Source organism: Pristis pectinata, chromosome 6 (assembly GCF_009764475.1).
Source record: "Pristis pectinata isolate sPriPec2 chromosome 6, sPriPec2.1.pri, whole genome shotgun sequence".
Classification (NCBI taxonomy): Eukaryota; Metazoa; Chordata; class Chondrichthyes; order Rhinopristiformes; family Pristidae; genus Pristis; species Pristis pectinata.
In genome coordinates, this window is record NC_067410.1 from 19,178,432 (window position 1) to 19,202,046 (window position 23,615).

Consider the following 23,615-nt stretch of genomic DNA (forward strand, 5'->3'; position numbering starts at 1 on the left):
TTGCAGTATGGGACTGGTCACCTGTCGGATCTCAGTAGAGACTGGCAATGTTACTTTGCTTTGGCCAAAATACAGCAGTGGTGGCTTTCACACCTCTTGAGAATTGTTAAAGCTCTCTTAAAATAGCAGTCTCATAGTAATGTAAGTGACGAGTCAAGAAAAGGTTCCCATTGAGCCATGGAAAAGTAACCAATTCTTCTCGGTTAATGTTCTCAAAGCTAAAGCTGGGATCACAGTTAAATAGCCCCCCTGCCCTTTCTTTTCTCCACAGACATCTTCAACTCCTTACTTCTGCTCTCTCCATTCGTCTTTGGGAACAAGTGTATACCTCAGACTTTATTGATAATATCAATAATATTTACACCCTGCTACCCTCATCCCTTCCCTTGCTCAGCAAGCCACTCACTTCCTCTCATATCCTCGTTCTGCTTTTACCGACTCTGACATCCATTGATTACTTTCCATTAAACATCTGATCACCCAATTTCCTCCACTGCCCCCTTACTTACATGTATAAATGATTCACTTTCTTTGAATATTCCCATAATAGTTAGAATAATTTCATTTGTTTTAATTGTGATAAGAAGTGGATAAACATTTGAGTTAGAACAGGATTGACGAGTAAACATAGATTATCACATTAGTCATGGTCAATATTATTCTGTATGGATCACTTTGTACTTATGGGAACGTGCTGCTTGTGCAATGCAACTGGTCAGAGCTAAATAGCGGAGGTTGACTTTAGTTGGATTCATAGACTTGGATTTTACTTACCTTGAGCATTTGGGGAAAATATTTTTTTAAAAAACTTGTGGTTAATTGCTGTTTTTTGTCAATAGGTTAGTTAAAAAAAAACAGAATGGCTTAAATTGTACACGATCTGGAGACGGAGAATTCCCAGTTCTTCTGAACATTCAAATCTCTCCCACTGATTGAGGGAAAGTACCTATTTTAATGAAGTATTTTGATAACTGTTGAATTAAAGTTTCTGTAATCGCGACTACCTTTCCACTCCATTTATACACAATGGCTTCAATGTTTCTATGTTTGTTTTTGTTTTGCAGAGACCTGACCAAGTATTACAGAAATGATTATTTTACTTTTCCTTTACAACCTTGGAGAGGAACATCAGAAAGCATCCAGTCAAATTATATAAATCCAAACATCTTACAGTTACTTTTATACCATTTAATCAAGGTTACTGGTTTACCAGATCTAAGATAAACAAATAATTTACGTCATCAAATTTGGCAGAGATGGGTCAAAGGTGCAGGATGATGTACGTATTTGAATGAATCACTAGTTACACACACCCCACTCACCAGTGGTTTTAAATCTTAAGAATTAAAAGATTAAAATGTGTAAGTGGAACTGATTACATTTGATATGATATTAAGCATTGAAAGGGGCTCCACAAAATATATAGTTTGAAGCCCCAAAATTGGTAAATTGATTTACTATTGTCACATTTACTGAGGTAGAGTGAAAAACGTTGTTTTGCATGCTGTTCATACAACAAAGAATGCAGAATATAGCATTACAGTTACAGAGAAACTGCAGTGCAGGAAGACAATAAGGTGCAAGGTCATGATGAGGTAGATTTTGAGGTCAAGAATCCATCTTAACATACAAGAGGTCTGTTCAATAGTGTTATAGCAGCAGGGCAGAAGCTGTCCTCAAGCCTGGCGATATGTGCTTTCAGGCTTTTGTATCTTCTGCTCAATCTGGGGGGGGGGGGGGGGTGGTGGTGAGGGAGAGAATGTCTGGGGTGGGTGGGTGGGGTCTTTGACTTCAATATTTAATAAATCATACAAGCACTGCAAGTGTTATAGTGATAGAATTGTAAGCTTAAAAAGTGAACTTCAGAGAAACTGTTTGTGAAGTACTTTGAGACTGGGTCAGCCACAATCATCTTGAATGGTGGAGAGACTCGAGAGGCTGGATGGCCCACTTCGCCTGTTTACATGTTTCTTGAACAAAAGTCTAATACATGAGACTTTTTTTTAAGCAATGAAATGTTTGATAAACTTGGGATAGGCAGATAAAAAGGAAGGCTAGAAGGGTGTGTAAAGTGCCAGAAATTTTCAAGAATGAGGATCTTTGTAATTGGGTGAATAAATGGTATATCAGAAGCTGTGAAAAGCTCAGTAATATTTTTATTTTTGTTATTTTTTCCATACACTCAAGACCCACACCATAGAACACAAATCTAGATTGACACTCCAGTGGAATACTGAAGGAATCCTGCTCAGTCAGAGGTGCAATTTTTTTCCAACTGTTAAATTAAGCTCTCTTCCACTCTTTCAGAAAGTTGTGAAAGATCCCACCTTAATATTTTGATAAAGAACAGAGGAGTTACCCCAGTTCCCCATTTAATATTTATCAATGAATATGAATACTCAAAAATGATCCAATTATCATCGAAAAACAGTGCTCCCAGAACACTCTACGCAAAAGGTGCATTTCACTGTGTTTCAATGCACATGACTAATAAAGATATCTTGTCTTATCCCATTGCTGTGACACCATCGCAAGTGCAAATTGACGACCATGATTCCTCCAGTACAACAAAAACTGTATTTCAAAAGTACTGTAAAACACTTTGGAGCATTGTGAGGTTGTCAAACATGCTATATAAATGCAAGTTTCTCTTTTCAAACATTTCCAATACTTACTACATGGCATTGTGCACATTAAGTTAATGATGTTTTAATGGTGGGTGTGTTACACCATCTTGCATACAATGGATTTTCTGTCCTAAGCGAGAACGGTGCTGAAAAACATGGCATCAAATAGCTCCAAGTAAATATACCCAGAGGTCAAGAAGAATTTAACTGCTGTTGGGCGAAAGAAGATCATATTCTGGAAGGTGTTGTAAATTTCCAGCTTCATTATATTGAATATCAGACCAGGTTTTATTACAAACATGTTCATACTTTAATGAGCAAAGGATCAACTAATTTATGCTGATTAGATATACAAATTTCCAACACATTATAGCTCTTGCAGTTTTTGGCAACTTTCTAAATTGCCATTATACTAAATAAATTAACAAAGTATAGACTGACTATGAAACAAAGTAAAGTATGATAATATGCCAGCACACTTAGTGATTTCACAACCTAATTCAATTAAGCCTGCCCTTGAGGCCAAGTGAATTCTCATTTTCAAAGCAATGTGTGTTGGTGTAAATGATGCAACCCTTCAGTGTACGCAATCTTGAAATGTGAATTCTTCATTATTCAAGTTGAACATGGGATTTCTAAGATAACGATAAAAATCCCAGGAAAATTATTTCAGCCCATGAACACTTTTGGCCAACACTCCCTAGTACTGGTCCTCCCAAAGCAGCAATATTTTATCACTGACTTGAATTTCCTGAATTTGGCAGTGAGCATGGATCCAATGGAGTGAACGGCCACCTTCTGCACTGAAGTAAACAAGTTCAGTGGGTAAATTCACCACGTGGTGTGGCAACCCAGTACACGGGCAGGGCAATACATGGTTTAAACTTCTTTGGATCCTGCTGATTTAATTAAAATAAAGTGTTCAATTATTCAATGAGTTCAATGAAACCAGAATATTTCAAAACTATTTCTAAGTGGTTGGAAAACAAAATCCATAAAATAAACAAAACTCACATGACTAAAAAATTCACAATGATGTCCCAATTTTGATAAATGGGATTCATTTATATATGGTTAAATAGCATTTATATAATCTAAGTACTTGTTTCCTAATTATTGTATTTACATTTTCACACACCCAGACAGTTTGCATGATGTAGAATTCACGTAACCCACGGATCAATAAATACCTACTGTTGTAAATGTCCAAGTTTCGCAATGATGTCCCATCACAGTGTAATGGTGAACAATGCATCGCATAAACAGTACATATGTATTCATAAAATTCCTTGGAAATGAAATGCATTAAATTATTGATGACTCCAAACTTTATAAAGATGATGCAAATAATTTTTTTATATATAAATATCCAAGTTAACAACTCATAAGCTTCATAAAAAAATAAAATTTTTCAAATTTTAAGTTATATTTAGCAAACAATTTAGGAAGATTTTCTTCTCCATCCACTCCACATTTTATGCAGCTTCTTCATGCTGTAGGTGATTGTTTTTTTCATACCTAAGTACGTAAAAAAACATAACGTGAAATGATATCCAGAACTTAAATGAACCTTCAAATATTGTCAAGAACACGTCAACTGAATGTATTACAATATACAATTATTTGGGGGAGGGGGAAAATTTCTTACCAGCAGTAAGTATTCCTTTTGCACTTTGGGTTATACTTGAAGACTTTACGATACCAGTTACACCTTGTAATTTGGGGAAAAGAAACCAAACATTAAAGATCTTATTCTAATTTTCATTTTAATTAACTGATGCTCTAATGGTCCCAACTATATTTTTGAATAATGTTATGCTTCACAGTTGGGACTGAAGTTTGAAAGGGCAATTTAGAAAAGATAATGAAAGTAAATTAATTAGCCCTGGAGTACCAGATTCAAGCCTAGAGTTGGAATTCAGCCTTTGTTCAGATGGGAACTTTTTGCACATCTCTTCCAGCTAATCATCATATTACAATTTTTCTTGAAAATTATATGTACTTTTTGCCGTGAAGTATTACACAAAGGCATTTTAAACAAAGCACCAGCTTGGACTTTTATAATTGCTGGGTTGTTTGACTCCTATTGGAGTACAGACTCATAGGAGCCTGTTAAGTGAAGTGAAAAGGTCGATACTTTGACAAAACACAATGACGCTAACATACAATAGCTAAATATAGGCTTGTTACCATTATTTCCCATTTCAGACTTTGCTCTGGTATGTCTTTATTTTGTTTAATGGAACAGCCAAAGTGGCATGCACAAAGGCAAGGTTTTCATCCAGAATCAAAAAAGGGAAAATTTCAGGGATGTTCAAAATTTAAAATTAGTAGCAATTGATTCTGGTCACTGATAAAACAAATAACCAATACACAAAACTGCTGCAGTACATCACAGATAAGGGATAAATGACAGACTGACATTTGTGACATTGTCCTTAATTAGCAAAATGTAGCAGCTGAAACCTGCATAAGAACTCCTCTCTGATATTAAACAGAAATTGAGTGGAGCATGCCTCAGTGTGCAAATAGTTTTGCTGTTTATCCTAAAGAGATTGCTGGAGGCTACCAAAATAAAAAGATAAGTATTTTCTTTTTAAAATTTACCTCAGTTGTGGAGCCAGGAGGAATAGAAATTATCTTCCAGACTCCTCAGCATTGCTGAGGTCCTCTGCCATCCACATGCCCCCTTTCCTGTCTTCAACAACACACCCAAGGATCCTTCTAACATTACTGCTGATCCAAATTAATCCAACAAAACATTATGCAAATCTACAGAAACTATTTGACTAATGAATCGTCAGCTTTCCATGTAAATGCCTGTCGTCCTTACAAGTATGTGGCTTACTCTTGGAAAAGAAAATCACAATGTTAAAAATGTGGATATCACCTCAGTGAAACTGGAATGATTTTTTTAAATTAATTTTTAAAAAAATTTTATTTACAGTGTGGTAACAGGCCCTTCCGGCCCAACGAGTCCGCGTTGCCCATTTTAAACCCCAAAAAAATGCAGTTATTTTCCTTGATATCATAGACATTAATGATCTATAAAGCAAAAGGCACACACGGAGCAAAAGCAATGCACTGAAATGCCTATTGCTTTATAAACAATGTTTTTGCTCAAGACTTTAATTTACGTCGAACCTTTTTTCAAAATATGGATGAGTCAAGTTACAATCCAAAATTACAGTTTAGCTTTACCTCTGGGCTGCAATTCGGAAGGAAATTTATGTTGATGTAGAACAAAATGATTTGGAAAGAATTACAACGGAACTAAACAGGTCAGTTCAGTTTACGCCTCTGCCTGGGCAAAATAGGACTGAAAAGAGGAATTTATAAAGTATTTACATTTCGATTGGAGCAAACGAAACATCATCCACAGCACAGCTAACCACCATGTTTTTGGAGCAAGTCTTTGGGAAGATTTAATTTTGGACAAGGTCTAAACAATGAGCTATCAAACATTTGGCAGGATTAATTTAAAGAATGCTTGTAGATAGAGTTATAACTATAATCATAGTTTTTCAATCTTTGTGTGTGACAAGCTGAAATTTATTATTAGTGACAAGAATGAAGTTTTGAATATAGGTCCTGGAAGATTAAGTGAATTAATTCACAGACGGGCATTCTATGTAACACTGAAGATGAAAGCACAATGGAATAGTTCAATAATGGCAGCTAGGGCTTAGACTTTTCCCTACTACCCTGCAAAATCTGGAGCAGGTAGGGGCAGGAAACTGATTGGGGATTGTATTCCCCTCTGTTGCCATCTATTTCTAGTTGTTGATATCTAAATCAAGGAAAAATATTTTTGTCTCATTTGCAGCTTTGAATGTGGCACTGGGCCATCCATCATAGGTCATGTTCTCCAAAATGAATCCTATTTTGGCCTGTCATTGAATTGGCAAAGGAAGTTCCATAAAAAAATGTCTGGCTTGCTTTGGGAGAGAAGAAATGCAACTAATTGGATGACACGAAGACCAGGAGGCTCTAGGGTCGCAAGTGCATTTACAATGGGCAAAAGTTTATCATTCTAAATAAGTGTCCTATTAATCCAGGAAAAGAGTAAGGTGGGACAACTTGGTATTACGTAGGGCCAACATATGAAGTTTAAGGCTGGCCAAGAATTGCATATACAGGTACCATTCTAATGCTGTGCCTTATTGTCCTTCATGGACAGAATTCAAAATCAGAGTATACTACTCAAATGATTTAAGTGTAAACTTTGCTGCAAACTTGCAATCTAACTCACACATATCTTGAATAATAAATTAGTTTAAATATCAAATATATCACACTTACTTTGCTGTATTACTAATCCACAGTCTGGGTCCTGGGCTACCTGAAGCAGGATCTCCTCTACATCTCTATTTTTTCCTGGCTGATCTACCAAACGAGTAATTTCTTGTTGAAGAGTTCTGGGCAACGCCATCAACAGATTGAATTGACCTTCTGGACTTTTATCAAGCTTAAAAATGAAAACCATCAAATAGCAGTGGTCAAAACTAGGATTTATATTAACTAATATATGCAATATTCCATCCAATCTACTTGTAAACTCTGGCACCATACCTCTAATTTACCCAAATGCTGCTTGTAAACCACTTGAGGGCACTCCTGTAAAATGTTATTGTAGAGTCTCTGGAAATTTTCCATGTTTGCACTGACAATATTCATTACTTTTGATCGGTCTTCTCCTACAATCATTCTAAAATCACCTGATTAAAAAGAAATTAACATGATGACAAAGGGTTCATGTTGTACACCTTCTCTACTGAAGCATCTGCATTTTGTGATCACAATTTTAAAGCACAGCAATTTGAATTTATACTGCAGTTTTAAATATTAAAATAAAATTCCCATGTAATTCCTAGCGATTGCAAAAGGGAGGGAGACATTAGATGTGGCTGCAAGTTTCATCAAGGGGAGGAGATTCAAAACTGAAAAAGATTGAGTGAAGTGATGAGGTTGCTTGAAGGAGATGCAACAAACAGGCTCATTTACCAAAGGTGGGGGTGATGGGAAATCAGTGTCACAGGAATAAGTTATTTTGGAAAGTGCACATGGCTGTCCATCACTAAATGAAAAGCAAAAAAAAACCTCACATACCGGAAGTCTAAAATAAAACAAAAGGTCAGGCAGCATCCGCAGAGAGAGAAATGAAGTTAACATTTCAATTCTGATGAAAGGTCATAATTCTGAAACGTTAGCTTGTTTCTCTCTCGATGCTGCCTTACCTATCAAGTATTTCAAACATTTTCTGTTTTATTTGAATGCAGTGTTTAGATGTCAGTTTCTATTTAGTTAACTGAAATTGCCATTTACCATAGTAGGAGAGTCCAGCAATACAAACGTAGAGTTGCTCCTCAGTGAATGATTCTGGCAGCATGAGAAAGGCTGCCGTCACTGCACTTTTCAGATTCCTAGCCAATGCAGCTTGCAATTTGCCATTTTCATCTTGGATCAAAATTTTCACCTGCAATTGGATAGGAATTTCATTAATGCCATGTTGTGGCTTTCAGAATGGCCCAAGAATATGGAGCATTAGAACACCAACCTACTGTTGAGGAGTCAAGGCAGCTGCTTATTCATTTGACTGCAGGAAACAGGAGTCCTGAGTACAATTGTACCAATTGTTCTTGTGTACAAACATCATTGTAGAAAGGCACATATAATATAAGAAGAAAATAGTTTAAGATTCTAGGACAACAAGAGCTTAGATACTTAGTTTAATTTTAAGAGATACTTTTACTATAATTGCATACATTTCACTGACAATTTTTTCCAATGAGTCATTAGAAAAATTCACCCTCGAAGGCAGCTATCTATGTTCAAATTGGAAGCTGGAATTTGAACCACAGCTCAATTACTCAGGTTCCAATACTCAACTTGATCAGCTCAGAATAACATTTTACCTTTTTGTTTAATAAATGAACGGCCTATGATATACAGCTGAAATGTTTGCAGCAAAAATGTTATGAAGGATTTCTTGAAAGGGTTGTGATTATTATGCTATGGCTTTATAAAACATTGGTTAGATTGCACTTTGAGTATTGTGGGCTGTTCTGATCACCACACTACAGGAAAGATGTGATTAAGCTAGAGAGGATGCAGAAAAGATTCACAAGAATGTTGCCTGGATTGGAGGGCTTGAGTATTAAGGAAACGTCAGATAGGCTGAGTCTGTTTTCACTGGAGTAATGGAAGCCAAGTGACACAATAGAGGTATATAAAATTCTGAGAGACATAGATAGGATAGAAAGCCAGAGTTTGTTTCCCATGGTAGGGGTGTCTAAAACTAGAGGGCATAGGTTTAAGGTGAGAGGAAGGAGATTTCAAGGAGATTTGAGAGGTAAATTTTTCACACAAAGAGTAGCTGGTATCCAGAATGAGCTGCCAGAGGTGGTGTTGGAGGCAGGAACAGTAACAACATTTAACAGGGATCCAGACAGGTACTTCAATGAGCAAGGCAGAAAAGGGATATGGAATTAATGCAGGCAAGAGGGATTAGTAAAGGTTGGCATGATGGTCAGCATAGATACAGTGGGCTGAAGGCCTGTTTTCACTCTATACAACACTATGATTCTATAGTGACGCTCCATAGGTTTCACTCCTTCCACAACAGAACAGGAGGACTAAGGTACTAATTTCATGGCAACAACCATATTTCTAAGTTGTACTTTATTCCTATTAGGGTACACAACATCATTACCGCAGCACACTTAGTTATTTTTCTAATATCATTGTGGAAGCAATGTTGAAGGTCCCACTACTACTTTCTTGAGACAAGTTGAGAAGGATAATGATGCAGCCTTTCCTGTGCCCCCTTGTTAAAAAAGCTGTTAGCAATAACAAACACAGCAGATTTAATGTAAAATGAGATGAAATATTCTCCGTCAAATGAATACATCTGTTCACAGCAGTAGTCAGTAGCTTCCTAAGAGCTTCAAATAAAATTGGTTAATATCCATTAGACTTGCAGAATGTCAGTAAATAAATATGAAAATTTAGTGTAACACAATATTATCAAGGAATAGGTTAGCTTGGTAATACTCCATTTTCTTGATCCAATTATATTTATCATCTAATCAACTTAGCTTGAAAGAAACATCTTAAGTTGCAAAATCTCATTTTCTCCATAACTCGTTTTATGGAAGCTCACAATATGAAACAAACAATCTCTGTTAAGCTCACAATTGCTTAGCTGAATTTAACACAATTACATTTTATTTGAGTTGCTCATTTGAACCTGTCGCAAAAAAGGTAGGTTTCCCAATGAATCCGACATTGGTGAATGAACCAGAGGTACGTTCTCTTAGAATAGTAATGAGAAGAACACAAACTTGACAAATGTCGGGGTAACAGATTGGAATAAAGTTGATTTAGAAAACAGAACTGGGGAAAACGGACAGCAGTTTTGACAAATGACAGGCAACATTTAAAAAAGTAATCAGGGCCAGAGAACAAAAATTGCCACTAAAAAAATAGAATGAGATACCATCGATGAACATAGATTAAAAATAAGCATCGAGGATGAAGGCAAAGGTCATGGACTAAGTATGGGGCCAGAGACAAGGAGAGAAGTCATACCACCAACTTAGAAGGCACAGAGGCATCGAGGCACTGAGAAATTATGCTGTGACACAAGAAGTTCTGCAGATGCTGGAATCTGGAGCAATACACAAAAAGTGCTGGAGAAACTCAGCAGGTCAGGCAGCATCTATGGAGGGTCTTGACCCGAAACATCGACCAGTCCTGATGAAGGGTCTTGGCCCAAAACATCGGCTGTTTATTTCCCTCCATAGATGCTGCCTGACCTTCTGAGTTCCTCCAGCACTTTTTGAGAAACTGTGCTGACAAATAACATAAAAATAGTGAAGTTATATGGGCACAAATAAAAGGAATGTTGGGATAGGAATCATGACATGTAAAGGATGGTCAGGCTAAATTAAGAATGTGACAAAAAATGCCAGAAACATTAATTATCAAGTGGACATGACATCAGAAGATGAAATAAGAAATGATGTAGCATGATTAAAAAGTGATTATTCACGATGGTAGAAGATGGGAACCGAAATCTCAGAAGGATCAGTGCTGGAACCATTGTTGTCTACAGTTTATAAGGATCATACCAGCTATGCAAGGTCATATAGATTATAGCTCCAAAGGTGTACTTTTCACTTGAGGGTGATCCAATCAATACCTTTAAAATTATGAAAGATTTTGATACAGAAAGTGTGCTTCCACTTGTGGGAAAAGGCAAAACTGAAAGTTCTTACATTTTTGTTAAAAACAACTGTCTACCATTGTTCAGAACATCACTTATCAAGTCAAGTCAAATCAAGTTTATTGTCATATGCACAAGTAATTCCATCTTTCATTCTACCCCAATTTTCCACCCCAGATTCTATCACTCACCTACATACTATGGGTAATTTACAGTGGCCAATTAACCTACCAGCCTGCATGTCTTTGGAATGTGTAAGGAAACTGGAGCATCAGAGGAAACCCACCCGGTAACAGGGAGAATGTGCAAACTCCACATAGGCAGCACCCGAGGTCAGGACTGAACCCAGTCTCTGGCTCTGTGAGAGAGCAGCTCTATCTTCACCACTGTGCCACATTTTAGGAAGTCAAGGTGCTGCATATTGTGGGGTTACTGACTACTTGGGATGTCACTTCATTGAAAATATAATCAAGGAAGGAAGTCAGTCAGTTTCAAGTTCCATTTACTTGATCCCCCAATACATGCAAAGTCACTTTGGCTGCTTTTGTTAGGTTACCATTCAGGCAATTCTCATACATCTGATTATCAGTTTGATTATTTTACCAGTATAAAACAAAATAAGTATCATGTATTTACCTTGTGCTTGTCTCACTCATAATGATCTTCAACTACTTACAAAACTCAACGATTGTTAATTGGGAATCAATACAATCTGCCATTGGAGTTTTTTTTATATGATCCCTCTTAGCTTGAGGACAGAATGATAAGTGATGCAACAGGGCAAAGCTAAAAGGAGAGGCCAATAATATAGTAACAAATGGCTTCTTCTAATTAAGTACCAGCATCCATTGTAGCTTCAATGTTGTTTCAACACAATAAGCACTCCAACTAGATTCTGTACTCAAACCTGCTACTGCCACGAACTTACAGGTTTGTGTAATCTTCCAGCAATGTATAAATTTTTCCAATGAAGAAGGTCTTCAATCAGGGTTCCTGTACTGATAACACCATATTTGATTATCTGGGGAAAATAAAAGAGTATGAGAAAATAATACTGGTTAGGTTATTACATACTGATCTTGTTACTTATAGTTCCCTCTGTTACATTAGTTTCTAACAAATGCTTCAGTTATGGCACTTTTTTAAAAATTCAGCTGAATACATTAAGTACAGCACAATGCTTACATTTTAGTTATTGGGAATTCGTTGTTAAATTTTGTTCTAACAATCCTTTAAATGGCTGCTATGTCTGAGCTCCTTTTTCCTGTAATACAAGATAGATTTTGCTCTGACAATCTCTACTGCAACAGCAAATTCCAATTAAGCACCTTAAGTAAATTATGTTTAATAGCACAGCATTTGTTTATTTTCTGTGATCAACCATCTATTGTATATCTTATATAGAATAATTCGATTTAGAAAAGCTCCATACAAGTATTCTATAATTTTAGTAATGGAACTAGTTTTCCATCTTGAAATGGATATTCTAAAATAAATTTATAAACTAATTACAATCGCAGCATTGATCCTCAACATGCTCGTAAAAGGGAAAACTTCCACTTACATTGTGTTTTTCACTATTTCAGAATATCTCAAAGCACTTTAGTCAATGAAGCAATTTTGAATTATCACTGTTGTAATGTAGGAAATCTGACAACCAATTTGCACAAATTCACACAGTTAAGTGATAATGAAAAAGGAAATCCGTTCCAGTGACATTGAATGAAGAATAAATGTTGGCCAGGATATAGAATCTTAGAACATTTATCACACAAAAGGAGGCATCAAAAGGAGGATGTTTGACTCTACCACACTTTCAAGTTGCAAGTTCCAGACACCTATCACCAGTAGTTTTAAAGTTCTAGCATAATCTCCCCTGTTCTTCAAAACAGTATCATGGAATCTTTATTATCACCAGAGAAAGCAGGCAGTGCTTCACTTTAATGACCCGTTCAAAAGAAGGTACCTCTGACAGTGCAGCATTCCTTAACTACCACACCGAAATGTCAATCTAGATTTCTGTGCTCAACTCTCTGAGGTGGCGACTGACCCACAACCACCATTATCAGGTACTAATTGCTCTACAGCTGATAGATAAAAAATAAGGATTACTATTTTTCTGTTTTAATCGTATTTGTTAATTACTTTATTAATGATGTGCTAGCTGGTTTGACGTAGAATTGTCACTAATTAATATCCTGTATCACACTTCTTTTTAAAAACGTATTAAAAAGTAGAAGGATCTCATTTGGAACTAAGTCCCTCAGAAATGAAAATGAAAATAAGAAAAATGAAGGTCAATGTTTCCTCCTGTTAGTGGTTTATGAATGGTGTGACACAATGCAATTTAAACACTTGCAATCATTTGCACCTTACATCAAGACCAGATACAATGCAGCATATTTCGTGTTAAGCTTACTTACCCTGTCATCACATGGTACTAATGTATTGTAATATATTCCAGCTCCATAATTATTCTGTATTTTACTAACATGCCTTGGTCCAAAAAATCTCAAGAAAGAATAATGCCGTGGATTTTTCATGATATTCATTGTATGCCAAGTGACAGGATCATCGACAGCAAAGACAAAATCCAGCATATTATTCTAAAAGAGATAAAGGCAACAACATTTTTAGGAAATAAATGCATCTGATGTGTACAATTTGCATTGTTTTATTCATAATTAAGAAACAATGAAGAAACAAGCTATTGTTGGTCTATTAAAGGAGCAGAGAAAACTTTGGTAATACACCAAAGGACATCAAGGTGAAAATTCACATTTAATGTGTGTCTCTTGCCCCAAGTCCCACACACTCGTTCGATCTTAGAACAAGTCTTGTTATTTTGTTTTTTTCTCCGTTAAAAAAAACTTAAACCTCATTATCTGTGAGCTGAATGGTTGTAAACCTTCACTGAATACTATTGATCCAGATAGGACATAAAAAATCATCAGAAAAGATACCCACTGTATATAAAGACAGTGACAGAAACATTATATAGGAATCGAAGGTCATGGAAATCTTCATTGAACATATCTGTGGGCAAGAACAGTGATCTCACTACACTCACCATAAATTTGAGTGATCTTTTTCTCAACATGTCCTCAGTTTTACACTTGCAATCTACTCTATGGCTAAGAAAGCACACCAACGCCTCTACCTCCTCAGAAGGCTAAGGAAATTGACTATTACCAATTTTTATAGTTGCACCGTAGAAAGCATCCTATCCAAATGCACCACAGCTTGGTATGGGAACTGCACTCCCCAAGCCCGCAAGAAATTGCAGAGAGTTGTAAATGTAGCCCAGTCCATCATGCCAACCAGCTTCCCCTCCACTGACTCCATCTACACTTCCCGCTGCCTCAGGAAAGCAGCCAACATAATCAAGGATCCCTCCCACTCCCGGAATTCTCTCTTCTGCGCTCTCTTATCGGGCAGAAGATACAAAGGCTTGAGAGCACATGCCACCAGACTCAAAGACAGCTTCTATCCCACTGTGATTAGACTCTTGAACAGGCCTCTCACACACTGAAAAATGAACTCTTGATCTCTCAATTTACCTTGTTGTGAACCTTGCACTTTATTTGTCTACCTGCACTGCATTCTTTCTATAAATGCAACACAATATTCTGCATTCTGTTTTTCTTTTTACTACCTCCATGTACTTATGTATGGTATAATCTTCCGGGATGCCATACAAAAATAAAATCTTTTCACTGGACCTTGGTGCATGTGACAATAATAAACCATTACCAACCTTAATTGTATCAAAACAGTTCCAAATTGGTTAATTTCTGTTTATATACATATTGCCTAATAAAATTCATCATAGCAATAACATACTCCAAGTATTTATTGTACATAACTATATATGGATAGAAATCACTTTTGACTAATCTGAGATAAAGGGAATTCCCTATATTAGTTCTTCCAGATGTGCTATTTCACCAGGACGTGAGTGAAACGAAATGTATTTGTTTACATGAAAACAGCCTCAAATCTACTTGTGGACTGTAAGATAAAATGTATGAATATCAGTAAGCAATAATAAAACCCTCATAAGTCTGAATTCCCTGTACTTCAATTAAAAGTAAACCTGTTTTGCTTTGTGAAAGAAAGTGATCCAAATTCTTCAACCGAGGGCACTGTTACCATGGAAACCATGCAAAATAAGTGCCTGATTTTCTATAAGAATATTTCACCAACACACTTTAAAGAATATTTTATATACATGTTAAGTACACTGATTGCATATCTCAAAGTATGTATCATAGTACTACCATTTTAGTTTGTACCCCACCAAGGTAGATCAAGGTACACCACACCAGCGTATGTATCTGATACAAACAAGGGAACTTTAGTAATGGACGAATAGGTCATTACAATGTTCTGTACTTCCAGCTTATAAAACTGTCTTGGATGAATGCTTGTTACCAACCTTTCTATAGTCAGTCAATGATGCAAAACTCTTAGGCTTGTCAACATCTTATCAAGCAACTGTAAGCTCACAATAATGTGCTACAATAGTTTATCACAATATTATATCTGTATATACAGTACCTTACATAACAAATTTTGGTTATGTTGGAATTTTTAAAAAGAGAATGGAGAATAATGCTATTCAGTGGAACTTCCTGACAGGCCAATGGTGTGGCCACAGCACTGGCTTTGCCATACGCAATTATGTCGATAGCAAATATCTTGCACATTCTCATTAGTTCCATTAGTGTATTCACTTAATATTTACCCCATTCAACAACCAAGTAAAACACTCTCATACTGCTCCTGCCTTAGCATTTAATCGACTATAACACAAACACTAAATTATCCATTCAACAAACAAATGCAAACAGAAATTGGACACCCAATGTCTATTAATCATTCTATTTATGAATCATAAATGCAATTAGCCACATGACCTAATAATTCACATGTGGCCAGTGGCTAGCCTATTGAACAAAACTGGAATTGATGGTGAATTAAACAATGTCAGTATAAAACTGATGGAACATTAGTTTAGTATTAATCCAATTGAACACAACATAAAATCAACAACCAGCCAACATGCATGGGGGGCAAATTTGCAAAATGGAGATTATTTGTCTATGGTAAGGGCCAAGTGGCGAACACTTCTGTAGGCTCTTCAGTAGTCAGTCCTTGAAATAAGGAAATATTTGTTTTCCCAAACTAGTATCTTAACTTGATGTTATGCAATTGCTTGCTGAAAGGAAAATTAGAGCACAGAAGCTATTTTTAATTCGGGTGGAGAAATGGCAGATGGAGTTTAGTCCATGCAAGTATGAGATGATGCATTTTGGGAGGTCAAGAACAAGAGGAAAGTATACAGTAAATGGCAGGACCCTTGAGAGCATTGATGTACAGAGGGATCATGAGATGCAAATCCATAGCTCCCTGAAAGTGGCAACAAAAATGAATAGGGTGGTAAACAAGGCATATGACATGCTTGCCTGAATCTGTTGGGACATCAAGTATAAAATTCAAAAAATCATGTTGCAGCTAAACAAAATCTTAGTTAGGCCAAATTTGGAGAATTGTGAGCAGTTCTGATCGCCACATTAGTGGAAGGATATGGAGGCTTTGGAGAGGGTGCAGAAGAGGTTTATCAGGATGTTGCCTGGATTGGAGTGCATTAAGTTATAAGGAGAGGTTGGCCAAACTTGGATTGCTTTTGCTGGAGCATCAGAGTCTGAGCAGCGACCTGATGGAAGTACTTAAAACTATGAGAGGTAGAAATAAGGTAGATAGTCTTTTTCTCCATGGTGAAAATATCAAATACTGATATGTGCAATGCAAGCTTTTTATTTTGTTTTTTTTACATAGAGAACGGGAGATACCTGGAACGTGCTGACGTGGGAGGTAGTAGAAGGAGGTACAATAGTAACATTTAAGAAGCATTTAGACAGACATATGCACAGGCAGGGAATACAGGGATACGGACTGTGTGCAGACAGACGGTATTTAGGTTGGCATCATGCTCAGTGCAGACATGGTGGGCCAAAGGGCTTATTCCTGTGCTCTACTGTTCTATGTCATGCATCTCACAGTTAGCATAACATTTTGATATATCCAGAAATCCTACTGGCAATTCCTTGGGATTTGCTCTGCTCCTGGAAACTCATTAAAAACTCCCAAATGATTTCCTTTCAATATCATAGATGATAATGAATTAATGAAGTAAGAGATTAGCTGAAGAGATTAAGGGCTATTGCTGTCAAAAATATACCGTCAATGTACCATTGGTAAGAGATACTTCTCTCTCCCTCCCATATGAGGTCTTCCACATGCATGATTTCTTGTTAATCTATCACCATAAACTTGTTAATTCCATTTCATAAGAAGGGTCTCATTCTTGCCAGATCTTCACATCTCTTGGACGCTCGCAGAAAGAGGGTTTCTCTCCCTCTCTATTTGTGACATTCACATTACTGGCAAGGCCATCACTGTTAACCATCACTAACTGTCCTCCATCCTTTTCTTTTCAGGTGACAAAGATTATCAATTTGGGAGGTGCAGAAGAAGGTGCCTTGGTGAGTTCCCAGTCCATTTTGTAGATGGTTCACACTACATCCACAGTGCACCAACAGAGGAGGGGACAAACATTTAGGGTACTGGGTGAAGTACCAATCAAACAGGCTACAAACCCTGGATGGTGTTGAGCCTCTTGAATTGCACTCATCCAGAGTGGAGAGAAATCCATCACATTCCTGACCTGTTCCAAACAAGCAACAACAATTTGATAGGGATGCACAGAGATATATTAGAACAGGTGACTTAATCAAAAAGATAAGTTCTAAGGAATACCCAATATGAGGAAAGAGAGAGAGGTTTGAGGAAAGAATTACAAACTGAGTGCCAAGTCTGCATCCAATAGCGGGGCACTTAATTTCAAAGATGAACAGAATTGGAGGAATACTGAGATAAATGAGGGCTGTTGCACAGATAGGTTACAAAGATAAAGAAGGCCGAAATCAAGAAGGGATTTGAAAACAAAGATAAGCATTTAAAATTCCAGGTGTTGATGGGCCAGTTCATGTAAGTGAACATCTGGATAACAGGCAAAGAACCTCGTCAAGATTAATATTTAATTTTAGATACTTCAGCTACAAGCTTAGGTGGGAGAAGTTAGTGTTCTTGCAGGAAAGGTTGTAAAGAGATTAATAGAGGTGTACAAGATCATGATAGATTGAGATAGTGTAAACAGAAAAAGGCTCAAAGACCAGTGGACGCAGATTCGAAACTATGGGCCAAAGGTACGGAGGTGGGGATACAGAAAGTGGTGCTCGAATGCAACTCACTGCCTGCAAGGCTAGTGGAAACAGAGTCAACTGGGCCTTTCAAAAGGGAAATGCACTTGGGGATGGGAGTTGATGAATTACTCCACACTGGTCTCGATGGGCTGAGCGGCCTCCTTCTATGCCAGTAATACAAGGAATGCATATCCATTGAGCCAAGTGACCTCCTCGTTTGCTGAGTTGAGTGCTGTAAGACGGGCCCCCAATTCAGTGCAAAGGCAGTCTTCGACCCTAACCCTATCTCACCAGGGAGCCTGGTTTTCTCCTCGGAATCCCTTTCTCAATATCATTTCAGCAACCAGCATTAATGTCAGTCCGTCACCTTGCACTGATATAGCGCCTTTGACGAAGCACGGACCTCTGCAGCCAACGGCAGGGCCCAGGCCCACCCCGCTCTCCCTCACTTACACTGGGGCCCGGCTGCCCAGCTTGTCCGAAGAGGCCGGAGCCGTAGGCGAAGGCCAGGCTCAGATCCCGGGGGAAGTGCGCCAAGATCCTCCTCATCAGCCCACTGTTACTCTGCAACATTGGCAGCGACATGTCTCTGCCGGCCACCGGCCCACACCACCCCTCCCACTCCTCCCCTCCTAACAGCAGCCCGGCACAAGCCCCGACATAAAGTAGGGCAGGGAGGCGGACTCGCGATGTCACGGCGCGGGGGCGCGCTTCGCTGCCGCTGCCGCTGCCTGGAGCGCGGCCGCTGCACCTCCTGCTGGCGGGAGGAGCGATCAGCAGGTTGCAGAGACTAAGGGGAGCCAGGCTCACATCAGTCCCCCAGTGAGCGTGTGTGGTGTAGGTGTCTCGGTGTGAAAGTGCCTGAGTACTTGTGTGAATCTGTGTGTGTCTGTCCTTGCATCTACACGTATGAATGGAAACTGAATATCTGTGTATATGTGTGGCTGTGCATCCATCAATGCTTGCTATCTGTCTGTGTAACTGCACCTGACATTGGTTCTCTTTCCCTTACAGTGAATTTGGAGGGTAATGCGGAGACAGCATTGGTGGTATATTTCCAGTACCTTGCCTGTATTAGCAGCAGCAGCAGGAGTGCATCACCTTCCAAACTATCCGCCCACCTGCTCACGTAGGCATTTCCTGCCCCATCAGTGGAATAGTCTGCGTGGCCTCACCAGCAACCTCAGAACCAAAAGGGTGAACGAAAGTCATTCCTGACCCCGAGGGACTACCTAAGAAAAAGAACAACTGCATCTCTATGATTGGGTGTGTGAATATGCCCGAGTATCTTTGTGAATGTGCATATGCCTATCTGTGTATCTGCATCCTATGGATGGGTGTGTGAACATGCATGTGAAATAAAAAGAAAAACAATGCTGGAAACACTCAGCAGGTCAGGCAGCATGTGTAAAAAGACAAATAGTTAACACTTCAGGTCTGTGACCCTTTGTCGGAAGGCTCCCAGAGCTGAAATGTTAACTGTTTCTCTTTCACAGATGCTGTCTGACTAGCTGTGTGTTTCCAGCATTTTCTGTTTTCATTTCAGATCTCCAGCATCTGCATTTAAAAAAAAATCATTATCTGTGTATGTATTTGTTTTAACAGTATTCAGGTTCATGGAGTAGGAAGTTAAGTGTGATCTTGTATAGAAAAAGTGAATTGTCAGAAAACATATTATAAATTGATGGCAAGTAGTGGTGTTCCCCAACAGACACTGCTTTTCTTCAATGTACATGAATGATTTGGATATCAGAATATAGAATAACATTTCAAAGTTTGCCATGATACTAAACTTGGAAGTGTGGCAAAGTGAGTAAGATCCCAATTATATTTAAACAAGACAGACTGGCAAAATGGCCAGAAAGGTGAAAGATGGAATTTAAGACAGTACAAGATGATTCATTTCAGCAGAAGGATGGGGTGAAGTAATATAGACAATGACATAATTCTAAGGAGTGCAAGAGAGGGTCCTGGGGAACAATAGATTTTTGAAGGTGATTGAGACAGTGGTTAGGAAAACATGGAATCTTGAGCTTCAGAAATAGGGGTTATACTGAATAATTAAAAAGCTCCTACAAATTATACTATTGTATCCAGTTCTAGTCACCACACTTTAGGAAGATTGTGGAGGTTCTTGAGATATGGTGGAGAGGAAATTTACCAGGATGATTCCAGGAAAGAGGATTTAAGTTAAAGAATTAAGCTGGTAAAGCTGGTGTTGTTCTCCTTGTACCAAAGGAGATTGAAGGGAGATTTCATAGAAGTATGCAAGATTTGACAGGTTTAGATAGGGTATGTAGATAAAAAAAAAGTCTGTTCCTATTAGCTGATGGCATATTGACCAGGAACACAGATTTAAAGTTCTTGGCAAGAGATCAAGAAGGATGTGAAGAACTTTTTTTTTCCCCCATAGGCTTAAAACTTGCTGCTGGTGGTGAAGTACAGCTGGAGATAATCAATGATTTCAAAAGGAATTTGGATAGTTACAAGAGTGTAGGCTAAGGGCATAAAACATGAGAATAGAATTGATTATAAACTGGCATGGACTCAAAGGGTTGAATGGCTTCCTTCTATGCCTGTATTAGTGAATGTGACTGAGAATCCATGTGTGTTTGTGTATGTGTACCAATTTGTACATGTAATGGTGTCTGTGTATATTCTCCATGCAGCTTTATATCACTAGTTCATCTCCTTTATGGTTGTAGAGATGGAATCAAAAACCCAGTATAGTATTCTGGTCAAACAGTATTGGGAGGAGAGAAACAAGGTAAATCTTGTCTTGCATTAAATCTTTATTTTAAATAGAAAAAAACACTTCTGGACATAATTATTGATTTGAAAAACATCCGTAAAGAGAGAGACAAAAGAAATATGGAAAATTGGAAGATTAATTTTTTTTACAGTTCACTACAAGAGCAGAAAATTGCACTGATATACTAAATTTTAAATCTGTGTGCCAAGTTCTGAGGAAGGAGTTTATTCAAACTATTAACTAAGCTTTCCCTTGAATCCATAACTGCTGACATTTCTATTTTTTATATTTGTATTCTCTAATTCTAGTCTAAATTTTAAACAATATTTCATATTCCCTATTAGTAATTAAAGATTCTCAAGGAAATCAACCTCTCATTGGGGTTGGCATCATAAAATTAAAGAAAATTTATGATACAGCAGCAGGCATTTCATGATCATTATGTTGGTCAAAGGACAGCTAACCAGAATAATCCCAGCTTCCAGTACTAGGTCTTATAGCCCTGCAGGTCAAGGTTCTTCATGTTGATTTTTAATGCATTGAGGGTTTCTGCTCTTATCACCCTTTTAGGCAGAGAGTTCCAGACCTCTAACACCCTGAGTGAAAAAGATTTCCTTATCTCTCCTCTAATTTTCTATCACTTACTTTTAATCCATGACCTGTGATCCATGATCCCTCTTAAGGACAAACATTCTTCCTATTTATTGTATGCAGGCGCTTCATAATTTTTTTTACAACTTGGTCAAATCTCCTATTGGCCCTTTCTGTTCTAGAGAAAGCAATTCTAGTTTATACAGTCTTTCTTCACAGCTGAACATTTCCAGCCCTGGCACCATCCTAATAAATATCCTCAGTACTGTCTTGTATAATCAAATCTTTCCTACAAGGTAGTGACCAGAACTGTATACAGTATTCAGCCTGGGCTCTAACTGGTGTTCTATAAGGTTCTAGCGTACCATCCCTGCTCTTATATTCTGTGCTATGACCACCCTGTATGCCTTTTAACCACATGATTTTCGTGACTGGCTGCCTTTAAGGATTTGTGAAAATACACACCAAGGTCCCTTGTTTCTTCACACCACTTAAAATTCACCATTTTGTGTATCCCTAGGCTTTGTTGCACATCCTCAAATAAAGTACTTCACACTTCTCTGGAGCTAATTGCATTTGCTGCTTCTCTATCTAACTGACCAGACCATCTACATCTTCCAAGATAGCACTGCTCACTATCAGCCACACTGACAATTTTTTTTATCATCTGCAAACTTCTTTATTTTTGGTCCTATATTTAAGTCTATCATTTATATATGTTGCAGAAGACAAGGGACTGAGAACTGAGTCCTGTGGAATCCCAATAGTATTAGCCTTCCAGTCACAGAAACACACATCAACATTTGCTTCCTGACTGAGCCAATTTCAGCTGCAAAATCTCTTGAATTCCATGGACTTTTACTTTGTTGACCAGCCTGCACATGAGACTTTGTATTTAATATAGTTTACATGGATTTACCAAGACTTTCACAATATCCTCATCGATCCTCCTTATTAACTCTGGAAAAAATAATCAGTTATTCTTCGAACAGGACCTTGCCTTAACAAATCTATGTGGTCTCTCCCAGATTAATCTGTGCCTTTCTAAATGAACGTTTATATTTTCCCCTAGAATTGATTCAGTAATGTTCCCACTACCTAAGTTAAATTAACTTGCCTCTATTTACAGTTTATTCCACAGTACAATGTTGGCAGACCTCCAGTTCTCTGGCACAAATCCTATTGTCATGGCAGATTGAGTGCTGTAAAAAAAAACCCTGAAATTTCCATGATCCTACTTAAGCAGAAATTACTCCAAAATTTGTTTGCTATGGTGCCAATCTTGATTATGGCAAAATTTTCTGGCAAACTAATTAGCACATGACAAGCATAGGCTAGTACATCAGCTCAAGGGAGTGTGGAACTTATCCCATATTCCTTCTTGGATCCCTGTTTGTAAAAAATGAAGTTTTAAGGCATCACATTTGAGGGGAAAAAAACATTTGTGGAAGCTTTTCAATGTTTATGTAATTTATCCTGATGTCATAAAATATATTGAAAGATACAGAAAGATACCTTTCATTCTAAGTATTTTCTTATTGAGGTAATAGAAATAGAAACTAGATTTTGCCATTTCTAAGATTGTGGCTTAAATTTAAAGTGTGTCCTACATTTATGTCAACAAGTTCTCTATCTTTTGCAAATGAATTGAATTATGTTAATAAGCAGCAGAGAGTTTAGAAAGAGAAGATTAGGGTCCGAAAGAATTAGACATTGTAAGTCAGGAACACATCAATTTACTTGTACCAACAAACCCCAATATATCAGGTGGAAATCACCTGGTTTCCCAATGATATCTGAGGGACCAAACATTCTGCCTTTCTTGAGGTTCATGTCCAGCAACCAGCATTCTTGGATTCTTTCATCAGAAAGGGATCATGTACAGGGCTACTGCCCATTTCTTATTGCATATCTACTGGCAACTTGCTGAGAAATATGACTGAATGTCCTCCCCTCTTGTCCATGTAGTTGTCTGTGCTTTATGTCTCAATATCAGTTGTACCAGTGTTCCACATGGCAGAAATCTCCATGGAATTCCTGAAATCTTTCTCAGGTGTGAAATCAGGGGAAATTCTGCCTGAATTATCCATTCTAAGTAACTTTTGCCATTTATCAAATATTATTTTTTCTGCAATAATTAATTGTTAAGT

The 23,615-nt window shown here is 37.7% G+C and overlaps 1 protein-coding gene across 3 annotated transcripts; it reads right to left on the reverse strand.

The window, feature by feature from the left end:
• Positions 1 to 2,138: 2,138 nt before the first annotated feature.
• tamm41 (TAM41 mitochondrial translocator assembly and maintenance homolog) lies at positions 2,139 to 18,807 on the reverse strand. 3 transcript variants are annotated; one of them, XM_052017360.1, is made up of 8 exons: positions 18,576 to 18,807; positions 13,278 to 13,460; positions 11,783 to 11,875; positions 7,953 to 8,103; positions 7,200 to 7,345; positions 6,930 to 7,095; positions 4,276 to 4,338; positions 2,139 to 4,145 (listed from the first exon to the last, which is right to left on the reverse strand). In XM_052017360.1, the coding sequence occupies exons 1-8, from the start codon at positions 18,705 to 18,707 to the stop codon at positions 4,069 to 4,071; spliced, it is 1,011 nt and encodes a 336-aa protein (XP_051873320.1). In that variant the 5' UTR covers positions 18,708 to 18,807; the 3' UTR covers positions 2,139 to 4,068. The 3 variants fall into 3 exon arrangements, with proteins under 3 accessions (XP_051873320.1, XP_051873322.1, XP_051873323.1); XM_052017362.1 differs by lacking the exons at positions 11,783 to 11,875; positions 13,278 to 13,460; positions 18,576 to 18,807 and adding an exon at positions 8,185 to 8,259 and having other exon boundaries at positions 2,160 to 4,145; XM_052017363.1 differs by lacking the exons at positions 11,783 to 11,875; positions 13,278 to 13,460; positions 18,576 to 18,807 and adding an exon at positions 8,189 to 8,236 and having other exon boundaries at positions 2,160 to 4,145.
• Positions 18,808 to 23,615: the final 4,808 nt, after the last annotated feature.